Genomic DNA, 17,483 nt, shown 5'->3' with positions numbered 1-17,483 from the left:
AAAAAATAGGAATACGCAATAACAGAGTGACAGATTTATCTTATATACCATCTAAACAGAGCAGAAGTAACAGCGAGGATAGCTATACTTTCTTAAATATAAAGAGAGAAGAGACGATAATGGATATTTCTGATAACATTATAGACCTAACACTCTCAGTGAACGCAAATACAGAAATGCAGTCTGATTTAAATCGTATCATCAGTATAATTCGTTCAGTCATTTATCACTCTCTTCTGGAAAATATGTGATTTACATTATTCCAATTTTTCAGATTATGTCGATATCGGTAAGAATACTGAACGATTTTGCCGTTGCATCGTTGGCATGACGCGTGACGCTAACATTGAACTTGTAAACAACGGAGACAGATGGATCACGTATTCCTTAAAACTGGTGGAAGTATTAGGAGATAGACAAAGAATTAAATTAAATATACATCAAGATACAGTTTTAATAAAGCCTAACGGAGTACAATCTACGAAGGTACATTTATGAATATCTGGAAAGTAAGATTTTTATATTATCTGATATTATCAAAAATCTTTCAACTTTGTATATTTTCTAGATCGAAGTAAAAATCATCAAAATGTGCAAACCTATCTGCATAGTGTTATATATTATGTTATCAGATATAGTAGCAAAGTCAAACTGGGCTATGAAGCACACGATCCTAGTCGATCCAGAGCAACTCAAACTCGAAATCATGTGTGACTCTCACAAAGAAGAATTAGATTTTCAGTATATTGGAGAAAATTCAACAAAAACGCTGCCTATAACATTTCATAACAAGAACAGTATTGCTGTACCTGTTACACTTTTTATATCACATGTAAGATCTTTTTATAAATATACTCAAGTCAAATTAGAACACACAATACATACATAATTGAAAACTGATTAATACTTTTCATCATCATAGGATGGACCAAAAATATTCAGTATTGAAAGTGGATCTCAAGACGAACTGACACTAGTACTTAAGCCTTATGAAAAATGTACTGTTAATGTAAAGTGTGATAAATTACAACTTACATCAATGGGTAAATATCTACCTTTCTCAAGAAATATATGCTTTTATATGTAACTTTTTATATTATAGAAAAATTACATGAAAGTTTTGCATTTTGAACAGAGCCACAGTATTGGAAGGGTAAATTGATTGTACACGTTCAATGTGACGATGATACTGTACTATTCAAGAAAGACGTGCCTCTTTATGCAAAAACAGGTACTTGTAAAATTCAGGTAATCGACACGGAGATACCTATAGTTGTGCCAAGGCAACAAGGCAAAGTGTTGAATATCGTTAATTCGGGAAACGTGGCGACGCACGTATCCGCTACTGTCGTGCCAATCGAGGGCTATTCAGACGCGGCACAAGATTTCTCCGTAAAGCCAGATCATATATTTCTGCACGCTGGAGACAACGGTTTATTCCTAATTGTATATAAGTCACAGTGTTTGGATGCAAAAGCTGTAGATAACGAAAGGTAACGGTCAATCTGCCAGTATCATAGATACGTCCTTTGTCTACTTATGCTGTCATTATCTCTGCAGAAACGCAAGGATTAAATTGGTTGCTGGTAACAATGTTTACCATTACAACATATGTGCCGAACAAATATCTGAAAATTATTTACGTTGCAATACACCTAATAATATAATATTTTTGAGCCCTGCAACGTCGCCACAGAGTGTAGCTTCTAGTAGGTAGGTTTGCATTTTCGTGCATTTGATTTGCGATCGTTTCACAGTTACGCAGTAATCCGTAACCGATTTGAATTTCTACGTAGGTCTGGACCTTTGGATCGGAATTCACCAATCAGCATGGTGTCTAGCGTAGCCGTTGCGGGACACACAATTCCAATCAGAGCAACGCACGCTGCTCTAGTATGGAATAGCGTGAAAACGGGAAAGAGTGAAATTAAGGAATTCACAATTCGCAATACAAGCAATAACAAGATCAAAATTCAGATAGATATGTCGGATGCGAAAAAGAGTTTTAAGGTAATCGCGTTGCTTGGAAGAAAAAAACTTGTGCGTCTCGAGCTTATTAACATAAATATTGAATCTACAGTTTCTCAGCGACAGACAAACTGTCACTACAAGCATGGTGTTGGCGATGCAACGTCAAGAGATCAAAACGCTCGCAGTTGTGTTTAGCCCGTATCATATAGGTCCAGCAGTTGGAAAAATTACCATCAAACATTACGCGACGGACAGCAGCGATTCTCAGCAACACAAAAAGGTACGCGTGTTTTCTACTAAACTGTTTTATCGTATCTTCTAGCAAACTTGGAGAGGAAAATAGAATATTCACAACTGAAATTGACAGATACCTTTGTACGGATACGGCGGCTGTGGCAAAGTGAAAGTCTCGGACACATTTAAAGATGCGGGTGGAAAGATGTGGTTGTCGCTTGGTACTTTATCCTCCGAGACTACGGCTTTGACCGCGAACATCACGTTGCAAAATGTCGGCGACTTGAGTTCATTTGCCAAAATCAAAGTTGTACCAAAAGGTTTGGCTAAATCTAATTTTTCATTATTATATATGCGTCTCAATTGTAGAGATGAATATATTTGTATTTTAGTTATATCTCCGACAATGGATTCCAGTTGGCACATAAGTCAAAAAGAACTGATACTCAATCCCAGAGAGAATCGGCGAGTGGCGATAGAATTCTATCCCAAGAAAGAAGACTTTGCGATATTACAGCGTTTGGAAGTCTCACATGTCGCGACGATAAACGTCACTTACGGAGATGAATCGACCCGCTTGCGGATACGCAGGTGAAAGATTTGTCACACGTTATTCAGATTCAGATTGTTCAAATTGACATTTATTGCCATTAAGTTTTGTTGCAAAAAGCACGCTCTTTTTGCAGATTGTACAATAAGATAAAAGAGACAGGTGAATTGACCGAAAACGAGAATGAAGCATTCAAGAATATTGTGCATCCCATATGCAAAGCTTTTCCTGGAGAGCAAATAATTCCTGGTTTAACATCAATTCGTGATACCATTGTACGTATTTATTTTACACAATTATTTCATACTTATACAATTATATTGTATATTTATTACAATTTTTAACCAGCAAAACTTGAGTGATCTGTGCACCGGGGTTCACCAGTACGAAATAATGCTCACAGTGGAAGAGTGCGCGGATGATACTTTGCCCGTTCATTATGACACTGACGAATCACAGATGGATTACTCCCTTATGAATGACACTACTCACATAGACGAAGCAGCTGGAGCAAGTTTTTTCACTTCTTCGTAAGTTCCTTCCTATTCACTTATATCTATTCATTTCTTTAACATTATTTTACTTCTCTCGATGATTTCTGATGAAACTTGGTTGGAATTTGCTTTTAAAATGTTTTCATCATGTAGGATGACGGTAGAATGTGAAGCTCAGTATTCTGAATTAGGAGAGGAACAATTCACCGTGACTCCGTCCACTGTCGTTCTCAATCCTCCGATCCGAAATGAGGCAACTGTGACTGTTCTCGGTTCTTTCAAAGCAGCCCAGCCATTTCAAACCGGCTGGTCGAAGTTAAAACTGTCGAACTCGAGTTATTTTAGTGTCGTTCCCGCGAAAGGAATGCTGCCGAGCAGAAGAGGTTTCCCTTTAAAAGTAAAATGCTCGCAGAGAATAAAACGTAACACCCATGCCGTACTCGAGATTTATACGGAGAACAGTAAACAGGATGTACTGATTAATGTTATTGTAAAACGACAGTGATCAGATATATTTACAATATGATTGAAATATTTATTTATAGTTACTGTGATAAATTTTACAAAACGACTATTTTTTACTTAATGCAAAACAATTTTTTAATTAATTCTCACGTGTTCTTTCTTTCATGTTCCCTTTCATGTTCCTGCTTGGTGCCCAAATTTAATGTGGAAGTCATTAACGATGAAGTAATTTTAAATTGTGTATTATACGTATTTCTCAAAGCTTGTATTATCGAAACCATATTCTTCACATCGTCGATGCCCGAGTGTAGACGTCCTTGCAGTGGAAGGTTCAATCGTGCGAGCATGTCTTTCAAGCTCCGTGGGAAGTAGTCGGTGGATTCGCAGAATGTATGCTTCAAGTCTATCCACTGTTTGAATTCATCCGATAACGTGATGCCGTCTAAATCACACTGGGCCGGTAGCATGATCTTCAGGTCCCAACTGCCGCATGTCACGAACGAGCTCTTGTCGGGCCTGTCGAAGTACCCTCCCTTCGTCAGCCACTTCCGGAACGCCGTGAATACGTCTGCGAAGCAAGGCTGATTGTCCACAGTCTCCTGCATGATCCCCGTCAAATCCGTACAAAACGGTGTGAGCACGGGGCGAATCCTCGGTCTGACATATGTGTGAAACGTGTCCTTCAACTCCCAGTCGTATGTGGACACCGCTGCGCACGGTAGTTCTATGATCTCCTGCGGTTTGAGCACTGGGTTTTTGTCGCACGTAGCCTCAAAGTCCATCACGAGCAGGTACTCGAACCTTTGCACCACTTTCTGCGAATGATGTACCATCGTTCTGGGATATCGACTGAGAACTCGATGAGCCATACTTGTTCCTTGGATGATATGAATGGGTGATTCCTGCGCGATTTTAAAACAAAATAAATATTTAGATGAGGTTATGTGACCGTACAAGTCAAGGTATCCTAGTCACTCTTTTAGCAATCTCATTACTTGTTTAATCGATTGATCGACTGTAAATGAGTTTACCAAACACAAGAGTAAATTTGGTGTAAAGTGTACAGCGTTTATTTGCAATACATTAGAATTTGATAAGCATTTGTATCAATATGATCATAGTGGAAATATACAAGGTGAAACAACATTACCACAGTATCGATTCGACTACGTATATACATGCAATGCAAATTGTTGGGTAGCATTAACGTTAACCTCAAAAACCTTTGTTCTAAAACAATATTTTCTTGAAGTTATGCCAAACTCGGAATTCTAATATATTAATAATTTAAAATATAGTTAAAATATGATTAAATTGCTTACCTATATAATATAATCTTTATAATTTCTAACATATATCGGATCGTGGTTATGCTATAGCTCTTTCTCACGTACTCGTGCTTAATGCTATCACAGTTTAAATTGCGTGCCATGACAGCGCCATGCAAATATTACTTTATCGGTACAAGATGACACACGAACTGCATATTGATTACATGATATACATATGTGTTGAGCACAACGTGCTGGCACGTGTGGTTACTGGGCGCACAATAGCGTCGGTAACTTACCGACTATTTTTATAGGGCGCTCCATCCGGAAATTCTGGAAGAGAGAAATCGTAAAGGAGTTGATCAAGTGTCGCGTTGCATTTACGAGTTTACAAAAACGTTTTATATATTGCAAATCGAAATGTTGAGCGTAGAAATCGCGGGTACGCTTGGAAAATGCGTTCTTAATAGTGATGCCCCTGTAACAATCTCTGAATTACGGCAACTAGTTGAAGAAGCGACGGTGAGTGTAACGATCCTAACCTCAAATTAAATTGTTTTTATTAAATCCTTATATCGAACAATTATTAAAGAGCGCATTTGATATCTAGCGATACATTTATTATTATCTGTCCAAAAAATTGGTTGATAAAAAAAAATAAATAGAATAATTAACTAAATTGTTACAACGTATATACGTGAGTAAATATATATAATTAATTTTTGTTACGCAGGGATTTCCAAGTGATCAATACTACATCGTATACAATGGACGACTCATGCACGAAAACGACGTCTGTCCGGGCGGCCGTGCGACCGTTGTTCCGCGGTTGCTGGGTGGCAAGGGTGGCTTTGGTTCCATGCTGCGCGCGATAGGCGCGCAGATAGAGAAGACGACGAACCGCGAGGCGTGCAGGGACCTCAGCGGACGTCGGTTGCGCGACATAAACGAGGAGAAGAGACTGAAGGCCTGGATCGAGAAGCAGGCCAAGCGGGAGGAAGAAACGGCGGAGCGCAAGAAGAAAAAGCTGGAGAAGTTGTGCGCCGAGCCGCGACACGAGTTCAAGGACCAGCGCTACGACCAGGAACGAGCGAATTTGACCGAGAGGGTCAGCGACGCGGTGGACGAAGGCTTTAAGCTCGCTGGCACATCTGGCATCAAGAGGAGGGTCGAGGAAGAGGTTAAACCGAACAAACGCAAGACCATGTTGGACCTGGACATTGATTCGGACGAGCTCGAAGACATGTCGGACAGCAGCGACAACGAGAGTACTGCCAATGCGTCGCCCGAGGTAGGAAGCAAGGAAGAGCAAACGTCGAACGACAGCGGACACTCGAGCGATGGCAGTGAAAAAATCGAGAACACTGGGAAGACAGAGAGCGAGCATGCCGAGTCGACGCTTGACATGGAAACAACAGACGAAGTTTCGAGTGATACGCCAGCGGATGCGAAATGTGCTGAGAATTCTGCGAAAACGTAAATAATGTTCAATGATTGCAATAATTATTCTCTCTAAGTTATCATTACATATACGTGGACGTTGGCTGTTATCATAACATATATTTAAGAATAATAGATTAATTTTAATTAAAAGAACCAAGCAAAGTTATTATAAAGTTATCTTTCATAGTATCTTCTGTATTCTTCAAGACCTCGATTGTTTCATAATACTACATTTCACGATGTTTCATAAGTTAATTAAAATCCAATTAATAAGTTTATTAGATTCCAATTAATTTCTGCAATGATTATTATCGAAAGTAATACAGAATTGAATGAAGAAGGCAATATAGAGCTTCAATGTTCTACATTAATATTGTGTAATTTATAAATCTATTTATACGTAGACTAGAAAATCTGAACGACATGAAATAAATTTATTCGTTAAACAAGTTTAATCCTTTTTTTTAATTTTGAAACTCAGGGATACACAAATCCGTGACTTGTGAGCTTCTCACAAGTTGCAGGCATTCAATTCTGTGGTAAGTTTCACTCCAATCGCGAATAAGATCGCCGATGCAACGACCGAGCTCATGAAATCGTCTGTAAACAGATGCTTTTTCGTCCAGTGGTAGAGCTCCCGTGACGTATCGTGCGCTTATCAAACAAAATTATCGTTGCTTCTGTGTCTATGCTGAGCCCTTGACTGTGATTTCCCTGTGTGAATATTTATTAGAATTTACATATAAATAAGTAGTCAAAGATAGAACGTTAAAAATACAAAAATATAAGAAATCGTGTATAAAAGTATCAAAAGATTTAAAAAATTTGTCAAAAAAGCTGATCTCTTTCTCTTGTTAGATTGAAGAATGGAATCTTAAGAGTTGTGAAAATTGAATCGAATAATCGAATTGCTTGTACGTTCGAAAATGAATAATTTCTTACATTTTGCAAGAATTCGAGGGCATACGCCGGCGACAAGGTTTACAGTTAGTTTTGTAACATACAGGCTGCAAAAGTAAAATTGTCACATTTCACGTTAGTTTACTTCATAATCTTTTTGTATTTCATCTAAAGCGAGATTTACCCTGGCAATTGACACGCCGTTGCTTGTATGGTCTGTATGATTTCCAATCCTGTTGAAGTTCAGAGATGGCAATGATCTCGCTGTATTTATAAAAACCATTTGGGAGATGGGTCTATTCGACTAGGCCCGACAAGAGCTCGTTCGTGACATAGCGGAGTTGGGACCCAAGATCATGCTATCGGCCCAGTGTGATTTAGACGGCAATCACGTTTGGATGATTCAAACATGGATAGACTGAAGCATACATTTCTGCTAATCCTCACGCGACTACTTCCCACGGAGCTTGAAAGACATGCTCGCACGATTGAACCTTCCACTGCAAGGACGTCTACACTCGGCATCGACGATGTGAAGAATATGGTTCGATAATACAAGCTTTGAGAAATACGTATAATACACAATTTAAAAATTACTTCATCGTTACTGACTTCCACATTAAATTTGGGCACCAAGCAGGAACAGAAAGGAACATGAAAGAAAGAACACGTGAGATTAATTAAAAAATTGTTTTGCATTAAGTAAAAAATAGTCGTTTTGTAAAATTATCACAGTAACTATAAATAAATATTCAATCATATTGATAAATATATCTGATCACTGTTCGTTTTACAATAACATTAATCAGTACAATCCTGTTTACTGTTCTCCGTATAAATCTCGAGTACGGCATGGGTGTTACGTTTATATTCTCTGCGAGCATTTTACTTTTAAAGGGAAACCTCTTCTGCTCGGCAGCATTCCTTCGCGGGAACGACACTAAAATAACTCGAGTTCGAACGTTTAACTTCACCAGCCGGTTTGAAATGGCTGGGCTGCTTTGAAAGAACCGAGAACAGTCACAGTTGCCTCATTTCGGATCGGAGGATTGAGAACGACAGGTGAGACGGAGTCACGGTGAATTGTTCCTCTCCTAATTCAGAATACTGAGCTTCACATTCTACCGTCATCCTACATGATGAAAAACATTTTAAAAGCAAATCACACCAAGTTCATCAGAAATCATCGAGAGAAGTAAAATAATGTTAAAGAAATGAATAGATATAAGTGAATAGGAAGGAACTTACGAAGAAGTGAAAACTGGCTCCAGCTGTTCGTCTAATGTGAGTAGTGTCATTCATAAGGGAGTAATCCATCTGTGATTCGTCAGTGTCATAATGAACGGGCAAAGTATCATCGCGCACTCTTTTCCACCTGTGAGCATTATTTCGACTGGTGAACCCCGGTGCACAGATCACTCAAGTTTTCGCTGGTTAAAATTGTAATAAATATACAATATAATTGTATAAGTATGAATAATTGTGTAAAATAAATACGTACAATGGTTCACGAATCTGATGTTAAAACCAGGAATTATTTTGCTCTCCAGGAAAGCTTTGCATATGGGATGCACAATATTCTTGAATGCTTCATTCTCGTTTTCGGTCATTCACCTGTCTCTTTTTATCTTATTGTACAATCTGCCAAAAGAGCGTGCTTTTTGCAACAAAACTTAATGGCCAATAATGTCAATTTGAACAATCTGAATCTGAATAACGTGTGACAAATCTTTCACCTGCGTATCCGCAAGCGGGTCGATTCATCTCCGTAAGTGACGTTTATCGTCGCGACATGTGAGACTTCAAACGCTGTAATATCGCAAGTCTTCTTTCTTGGATAGAATTCTATCGCCACTCGCCGATTCTCTCTGGGATTGAGTATCAGTTCTTTTGACTTATGTGCCAACTGGAATCCATTGTCGGAGATATAACTAAAATCACATATATTCATCTCTACAATTGAGACGCATATATAATAATGAAAATTAGATTTAGCCAAACCTTTGGTACACTTTGATTTTGGCAATGAACTCAAGTCGCCGACATTTTGCAACGTGATGTTCGCGGTCAAAGCCGTAGTCTCGGAGGATAAAGTACCAAGCGACAACCACATTTTCACCCGCATCTTTAAAATGTGTCCGAGACTTTCACTTTGCCACAGCCGCCGTATCCGTACAAAGGTATCTGTCAATTTCAGTTGTGAATATTCTATTTTCCTCTCCAAGTTTGCTAGAGATACGAAAAAAACAGTTTAAGTAGAAACACCGCGTACCTTTTTGGTTAGCTGAGAATCGCCTGCTGTCCGTCGCGTAATGTTTGATGGTAATTTTCCAACTGTGGACCTATATGATACGGGCTAAACACAACTGCGAGCGTTTTGATCTCTTGACGTTCTCGCCAACACCATGCTTGTAGTGACAGTTTGTCTGTCGCTGAGAAACTGTAGATTCAATATTTATGTTATAGCTCGAGACGCACAAGTTTTTCTTCCCAAGCAACGCGATTACCTTAAAACTCTTTTTTCGCATCCGACATATCTATCTGAATTTTGATCTTGTTATTGCTTGTATTGCGAATTGTGAATTCCTTAATTTCACTCTTCCCGTTTTCACGCTATTCCATACTAGCAGCAGCGTGCGTTGCTCTGATGGAATTGTGTGTCCCGCAACGGCTACGCTAGACACATGCTGATTGGTGAATTCCGATCCAAAGGTCCAGACCTACGTAGAAATTCAAATCGGTTACGGATTCTGCGTAACTGTGAAAACGATCGCAAATCAAATGCACGAAAATGCAACCTACCTACTAGAAGCTACACTCTGTGGCGAGTTGCAGGGCTCAAAAATATTTATTTATTAGGTGTATTGCAACGTAAATAATTTTCCTCAGATTCCTATTCTTATCGTCTTTTCCTATCTCGCTGTTACTTCTGCCTGTTTAGATGGTATATAAGATAAATCTGTCACTCTGTTATTGCGTATTCCTCATTTCCACGTCCGTATCAAACGGATTAACGGATATACTGGCGGAATATCGAAGCACTTACACAACACGAGATGGTCTCATGTCAAGGTTATGCTATTGTCTCGGATCAAAAATAAGACTATTATGGCGTATTCTGGGCCCTATGAATACCATAATAGCTTATTTTTGATCCGAACAATAGAGTAACCTTGACATGAGACCATCTCGTGTTGTTTGTCACTCAGTGTTCGATATTCCCGCCAGTATTTACTGTTGGATACGGACGTGTTGATGGTCTTCTCTGTACATTTTATTTTATTTGTAAGTATATTAATTTCTTTTTAAGGTTTTTCTTTGTGTCTGTATATGTAAAGAAGCCTGACACGACACATCTTTTTAAAAAATAGGAATACGCAATAACAGAGTGACAGATTTATCTATATACCATCTACCAGAGCAGAAGTACAGCGAGGAATAGCTATACTTTCTTAAATATAAAGAGAGAAGAGACGATAATGGATATTTCTGATAACATTATAGACCTAACACTCTCAGTGAACGCAAATACAGAAATGCAGTCCTGATTTAAATCGTATCATCAGTATAATCGTTCAGTCATTTATCATCTCTTCTGGAAAATATGTGATTTACATTATTCCAATTTTTCAGATTATGTCGATATCGGTAAGAATACTGAACGATTTTGCCGTTGCATCGTTGGCATGACGCGTGACGCTAACATTGAACTTGTAAACAACGGAGACAGATGGATCACGATTTCCTAAACTGTTGGAAGTATTAGGGATAGACAAAGAATAAATTAAATATACATCAAGATACAGTTTTAATAAAGCCTACGGAGTACAATCCTACGAAGGTACATTTATGAATTATCTGGAAAGTAAGATTTTTTATATTATCTGATATTATCAAAAATCTTTCAACTTTGTATATTTTCTAGATCGAAGTAAAAATCATCAAAATGTGCAAACCTATCTGCTAGTGTTATAATTTATGTTATCAGATATAGTAGCAAAGTCAAACTGGGCTATGAAGCAACACGATCCTAGTCGATCCAGAGCAACTCAAACTCGAAATCATGTGTGATTTCTCACAAAGAAGAATTAGATTTTCAGTATATTGGAGAAAATTCAACAAAAACGCTGCCTATAACATTTCATAACAAGAACAGTATTGCTGTACCTGTTACACTTTTATATCACATGTAAGATCTTTTAATAATATACTCAAGTCAAATTAGAACACACATACATACATAATTGAAAACTGATTAATACTTTTCATCATCATAGGATGGACCAAAAATATTCAGTATTGAAAGTGGATCTCAAGACGAACTGACACTAGTACTTAAGCCTTATGAAAATGTACTGTAATGTAAAGTGTGATAAATTACAACTTACATCAATGGGTAAATATCTACCTTTCTCAGAAATATATGCTTTTATATGTAACTTTTTATATTATAGAAAATTCCATGAAAGTTTTGCATTTTGAACAGAGCCACAGTATTGGAGGGTAAATTGATTGTACACGTTCAATGTGACGATGATATGTACTATTCAAGAAGACGTGCCTCTTTATGCAAAAACAGGTACTTGTAAATCCAGGTAATCGACACGAGTACCTATAGTTGTCCAAGGCAACAAGGCAAGTGTTGAATATCGTTAATCGGAAACGTGGCGACGCACGTATCCGCTACTGTCGTGCAATCGAGGGCTATTCAGACGCGGCACAAGATTTCTCCGTAAAGCCAGATCATATATTTCTGCACGCTGGAGACAACGGTTTATTCTAATTGTATATAAGTCACAGTGTTTGGATGCAAAAGCTGTAGATAACGAAAGGTAACGTCAATCTGCCAGTATCATAGATACGTCCTTTGTCTACTTATGCTGTCATTATCTTCTGCAGAAACGCAAGGATTAAATTCGGTTGCTGGTAACAATGTTTACCATTACAACATATGTGCCGAACAAATATCTGAAAATTATTTACGTTGCAATACACCTAATAATATAATATTTTTGAGCCCTGCAACGTCGCCACAGAGTGTAGCTTCTAGTAGGTAGTTTTGCATTTCGTGCATTTGATTTGCGATCGTTTCACAGTTACGCAGTAATCCGTAACCGATTTGAATTCCTACGTAGGTCTGGACCTTTGATCGAATTCACCAATCAGCATGGTGTCTAGCGTAGCCGTTGCGGGACACACAATTCAATCAGAGCAACGCACGCTGCCTAGTATGGAATAGCGTGAAAACGGGAAGAGTGAAATTAAGGAATTCACAATTCGCATACAAGCAATAAACAAGATCAAAATTCAGATAGATATGTCGGATGCGAAAAAGAGTTTTTAAGGTAATCGCGTTGCTTGGAAGAAAAAACTTGTGCGTCCTCGAGCTTATTACATAAATTTGAATCTACAGTTTCTCAGCGACAGACAAACTGTCACTACAAGCATGGTGTTGGCGATGCAACGTCAAGAGATCAAAACGCTCGCAGTTGTGTTTAGCCCCGTATCATATAGGTCCAGCAGTTGAAAAATTACATCAAACATTACGCGACGGACAGCAGCGATTCTCAGCAACACAATAAGGTAGCTGTTTCTACTAAACTGTTTTATCGTATCTTCTAGCAACTTGGAGAGGAAAATAGAATATTCACAACTGAAATTGACAGATACCTTGTACGGATACGGCGGCTGTGGCAAAGTGAAAGTCTCGGACACATTTAAAGATGCGGGTGGAAAGATGTGGTTGTCGCTTGGTACTTTATCCTCCGAGACTACGGCTTTGACCGCGAACATCACGTTGCAAAATGTCGGCGACTTGAGTTCATTTGCCAAAATCAAAGTTGTACCAAAAGGTTTGGCTAAATCTAATTTTTCATTATTAATATGCGTCTCAATTGTAGAGAATGAATATATTTGTATTTTAGTTATATCTCCGACAATGGATCCAGTTGGCACATAGTCAAAAAGAACTGATACTCAATCCCAGAGAGAATCGGCGAGTGGCGATAGAATTTATCCCAAGAAAGAAGACTTTGCGATATTACAAGCGTTTGGAAGTCTCACATGTCGCGACGATAAACGTCACTACGGAGATGAATCGACCCGCTTGCGGATACGCAGGTGAAAGATTTGTCACACGTTATTCAGATTCAGATTGTTCAAATTGACATTTATTGCATTAAGTTTGTTGCAAAAAGCACGCTCTTTTTGCAGATTGTACAATAAGATAAAAGAGACAGGTGATGACCGAAAACGAGAATGAAGCATTCAAGAATATTGTGCATCCATATGCAAAGCTTTTCCTGGAGAGCAAATATTCCTGGTTTAACATCAATCGTGATACCATTGTACGTATTTATTTTACACAATTATTTCATACTTATACAATTATATTGTATATTTATTACAATTTTAACCAGCAAACTTGAGTGATCTGTGCACCGGGGTTCACCAGTACGAAATAATGCTCACAGTGGAAGAGTGCGCGATGATACTTTGCCCGTTATTATGACACTGACGAATCACAGAATGGATTACTCCTTATGAATGACACTACTCACATAGACGAAGCAGCTGGAGCAAGTTTTTCACTTCTTCGTAAGTTCCTTCCTATTCACTTATATCTATTCATTTCTTTAACATTATTTTACTTCTCCGATATTTCTGATGAAAACTTGGTTGGAATTTGCTTTTAAAATGTTTTCCATCATGTAGGATGACGGTAGAATGTGAAGCTCAGTATTCTGAATTAGAGAGGAACAATTCACCGTGACTCCGCCACTGTCGTTCTCAATCTCCGATCCGAAATGAGGCAACTGTGACTGTTCTCGGTTCTTTCAAAGCAGCCCAGCCATTTTCAAACCGGCTGGTCGAAGTAAAACTGTCGAACTCGAGTTATTTTAGTGTCGTTCCCGCGAAAGGAAATGCTGCGAGCAGAAGAGGTTTCCCTTTAAAAGTAAAATGCTCGCAGAGAATAAAACGCTAACACCCATGCCGTACTCGAGATTTATACGGAGAACAGTAAACAGATGTACTGATTAATGTTATTGTAAAAACGACAGTGATCAGATATATTTACAATATGATTGAAATATTTATTTATAGTTACTGTAGATAAATTTTACAAAACGACTTATTTTTACTTAATGCAACAACATTTTTAATTATTCTCACGTGTTCTTTCTTCATGTTCCCTTTCAATGTTCCTGCTTGTGCCCAAATTTATGTGGAAGTCATTAACGATGAAGTAATTTTAAATTGTGTAATTATACGTATTTCTCAAAAGCTTGTATTATCGAAACCATATTCTTCACATCGTCGATGCCCGAGTGTAGACGTCCTTGCAGTGGAAGGTTCAATCGTGCGAGCATGTCTTTCAAGCTCGTGGGAAGTAGTCGGTGGATTCGCAGAATGTATGCTTCAAGTCTATCCACTGTTTGAATTCATCCGATAACGTGATGCCGTCTAAATCACACTGGGCCGGTAGCATGATCTTCAGGTCCCAACTGCCGCATGTCACGAACGAGCTCTTGTCGGGCCTGTCGAAGTACCCTCTCTCGTCGTAGCCACTTCCGGAACGCCGTGAATGTATTGTTGAAAGCAAGGCTGATTGTCCACAGTCTCCTGCATGAATCCCGTCAAATCCGTACAAAACGGTGTGAGCACGGGGCGAATCCTCGGTCCTGACATATGTGTGAAACGTGTCCTTCAACTCCAGTCGTATGTGGACACCGCTGCGCACGGTGTTCTATGATCTCCTGCGGTTTGAGCACTGGTTTTTGTCGCACGTAGCCTCAAAGTCCATCACGAGCAGGTACTCGAACCTTTGCACACTTTCTGCGAATGATGTACCATCGTTCTGGGATATCGACTGAGAACTCGATGAGCCATACTTTGTTCCTTGGATGATATGAATGGGTGTTTCCTGCGCGATTTTAAAACAAATAAATATTTAGATGAGGTTATGTCGAACCGGGTACAAGTCAAGGTATGCCTAGTCTCTTTTAGCAATCTCGCATTACTTGTTTTAATTCATTGATCGACTGTAAATGGTTTACCAACACAAGAGTAAATTTTGGTGGTAAAGTGTACAGCGTTTTCTTGGCAATACATTAGAATTTGGATAAGCAATTTGTATCAATATGATCATAGTGGAATATACAAGGTGAAGACAAATTACACAGTATCGATTCGACTGACGTATTACAATGCAATGCTTAAACTGTTGGTAGCATTAATCGTTAACCCCTCAAAAAACCTTTTGTTCTAAAAACGAAATTTTCTGAAGTTGATGCCAACTCGGAATTCTAATTATATTATAATTTAAAAATATTAAACATATGATAAATTTGCTTACCTAATAATATCTCTTATAATTTCTAACTATTATCGGATCGTGGTTATGCCTATAGCTCTTTTCTCAACGTACTCGTGCTTAATAGCATATCACAGTATTAAATTGCGTGCCAGACAAGCGCCATGCAAATATACTTTATCGGTTAGGCAAGATGACACACGAACTGGCATATTGATACATGATAATTAATATGTGTTGCAGCACAACTGCTGGCACGATGTGTTACTGGGGGCGCACAATAGGTCGGTTTACCGACTAATTTTTATAGGGCGCTCCATCCGGAAATTCTGGAAGAGAGAAATGTAAAGGAGTTGAATCAAGCGTACCCGCGATTTCTAAACGCTCAACATTTTCGATTTTGCAATCTATAAAGTTTGTGTAACTCAGTAAATGCACCGCGACAAGCTTGATCAACTCCTTTTACGATTTTCTGTCCCAGAATTTCGGATGGAGCGGCCCTATAAAATAGTCGGTAAGTTACCTGACGCTATTGTGCGCCCGTAACACACGTGCTCAGCACGTTGTGCTCAACACATATGTATATCATGTATCAATAATGCAGTTCGTGTGTCATCTTGTACGATACAAGTAATATTTGGCATGGCGCTGTCATGGCACGCAATTTTAAACTGTGCTAGCATTAAGCAGCGATACGTGAGAAAGAGCTATAGCAATAACCACGATCCGATATATGTTAGAAATTATAAAGATTATTTATATAGGTAAGCAATTTAATCATATTTAACCTATATTTAAATTATTAATATAATTAGAATTCGCGAGTTGGCATAACTTCAAGAAAATATGTTTTAGAACAAAGGTTTTTTGATGGTTAACGTTAATGCTACCAACAATTTGCATTGCAAATGTATATACCGAGTCGAATCGTTCTGTGGTAATGTTGTTTTCACCTTGTATATTTCCACTATGATCATATTGCATACAATGCTTATCAAATTCTAATGTTTTGCAAATAACGCTGTACACTTTACACCAATTTACTCTTGTGTTTGGTAAACTCATTACAGTCCGATCAATCGATTAAACCAAGTAATGAGAATTGCTAAAAAGAGTGACTAGGATACCTTGAACTTGTACGGTATCACATAACCTCAATCTAAATATTTATTTTGTTTTAAAAATCGCGCAGGAATCACCCCATTCATATCATCCAAGGAACAAGTATGGCTCATCGAGTTCTCAGTCGATATCCGCAGAACGATGGTACATCATTCGCAGAAAGTGGTGCAAAGGTTCGAGTACTGCTCGTGAATGGACTTTGAAGGCTACGTGCGACAAAAACCCGTGCTCAAACCGGCAGGAGATCATAGAATACCGTGCGCAGCGGTGGTCACATCGACTGGGAGTTGAAGGACACGTTTCACACATATGTCAGCCGAGGATTGCCCGTGCTCATCACCTTTTTTGACGGATTTGACGGGGATCATGCAGGAGACTGTGCGACATCAGCCTTGCTTCGCCAGACGTATTCCCCGGCGTTCCGGAAGTGGCTGAGCGGAGGGAGGGTACTTCGCAGGCCCGAGCAAGAGCTCGTTCGTGACATGCGGCCGCATGTCACGAACGAGCTCTTGTCGGGCCTGTCGAAGTACCCTCCCTTCGTCAGCCACTTCCGGAACGCCGTGAATACGTCTGCGAAGCAAGGCTGATTGTCCACAGTCTCCTGCATGATCCCCGTCAAATCCGTACAAAAGCGGTGTGAGCACGGGGCGAATCCTCGGTCTGACATATGTGTGAAACGTGTCCTTCAATCCCAGTCGTATGTGGACACCGCTGCGCAC

The 17,483-nt window shown here is 39.0% G+C and overlaps 3 protein-coding genes and 2 non-coding genes across 8 annotated transcripts in view; 4 read left to right on the top strand and 1 right to left on the bottom strand.

Annotated features, from left to right (window-relative positions):
• The first annotated feature begins 9 nt into the window (after positions 1 to 9).
• On the top strand, positions 10 to 3,778 carry LOC113563063. The gene is made up of 13 exons (XM_026974108.1): positions 10 to 204; positions 275 to 486; positions 569 to 832; positions 923 to 1,043; positions 1,136 to 1,493; positions 1,561 to 1,713; positions 1,797 to 2,010; positions 2,081 to 2,251; positions 2,339 to 2,525; positions 2,598 to 2,796; positions 2,892 to 3,030; positions 3,104 to 3,285; positions 3,403 to 3,778. The coding sequence occupies exons 1-13, from the start codon at positions 120 to 122 to the stop codon at positions 3,752 to 3,754; spliced, it is 2,637 nt and encodes an 878-aa protein (XP_026829909.1). The 5' UTR covers positions 10 to 119; the 3' UTR covers positions 3,755 to 3,778.
• Positions 3,724 to 5,226, bottom strand: LOC105278867 (ERI1 exoribonuclease 3). 4 transcript variants are annotated; one of them, XM_011338281.3, is made up of 3 exons: positions 5,037 to 5,226; positions 4,865 to 4,944; positions 3,724 to 4,616 (listed from the first exon to the last, which is right to left on the bottom strand). In XM_011338281.3, exons 2-3 carry the CDS (start codon positions 4,916 to 4,918, stop codon positions 3,861 to 3,863), a joined length of 810 nt encoding a protein of 269 aa, XP_011336583.2. In that variant the 5' UTR covers positions 4,919 to 4,944; positions 5,037 to 5,226; the 3' UTR covers positions 3,724 to 3,860. The 4 variants fall into 4 exon arrangements, with proteins under 4 accessions (XP_011336583.2, XP_011336585.1, XP_026829914.1 ...); XM_011338283.3 differs by lacking the exon at positions 4,865 to 4,944 and having other exon boundaries at positions 5,037 to 5,222; XM_026974113.1 differs by lacking the exon at positions 5,037 to 5,226 and having other exon boundaries at positions 4,746 to 4,868.
• A 73-nt stretch (positions 5,227 to 5,299) lies between these two features.
• On the top strand, positions 5,300 to 6,881 carry LOC105278862 (replication stress response regulator SDE2). The gene is made up of 2 exons (XM_011338276.3): positions 5,300 to 5,507; positions 5,719 to 6,881. Exons 1-2 carry the CDS (start codon positions 5,406 to 5,408, stop codon positions 6,463 to 6,465), a joined length of 849 nt encoding a protein of 282 aa, XP_011336578.1. The 5' UTR covers positions 5,300 to 5,405; the 3' UTR covers positions 6,466 to 6,881.
• Positions 6,882 to 7,737: 856 nt separating this feature from the next.
• Positions 7,738 to 17,483, top strand: part of LOC105287364 — a 16,661-nt gene continuing 6,915 nt past the window's right edge. The window contains exons 1-7 of the transcript XR_003407333.1: positions 7,738 to 7,872; positions 10,538 to 10,613; positions 10,962 to 11,169; positions 11,254 to 11,517; positions 11,606 to 11,680; positions 11,798 to 12,177; positions 12,237 to 12,381. This is a non-coding gene — a transcript (uncharacterized LOC105287364). The remainder of the gene's footprint in view (positions 7,873 to 10,537; positions 10,614 to 10,961; positions 11,170 to 11,253; positions 11,518 to 11,605; positions 11,681 to 11,797; positions 12,178 to 12,236; positions 12,382 to 17,483) is intronic.
• Positions 16,869 to 17,483, top strand: part of LOC105278874 — a 1,066-nt gene continuing 451 nt past the window's right edge. Inside the window, exon 1 of the transcript XR_003407301.1 lies at positions 16,869 to 17,258. This is a non-coding gene — a transcript (ERI1 exoribonuclease 3). The remainder of the gene's footprint in view (positions 17,259 to 17,483) is intronic.

Source organism: Ooceraea biroi, chromosome 12 (assembly GCF_003672135.1).
Source record: "Ooceraea biroi isolate clonal line C1 chromosome 12, Obir_v5.4, whole genome shotgun sequence".
Lineage (NCBI taxonomy): Eukaryota > Metazoa > Arthropoda > Insecta > Hymenoptera > Formicidae > Ooceraea > Ooceraea biroi.
This window is presented reverse-complemented; position numbering and strand designations above follow the sequence as displayed.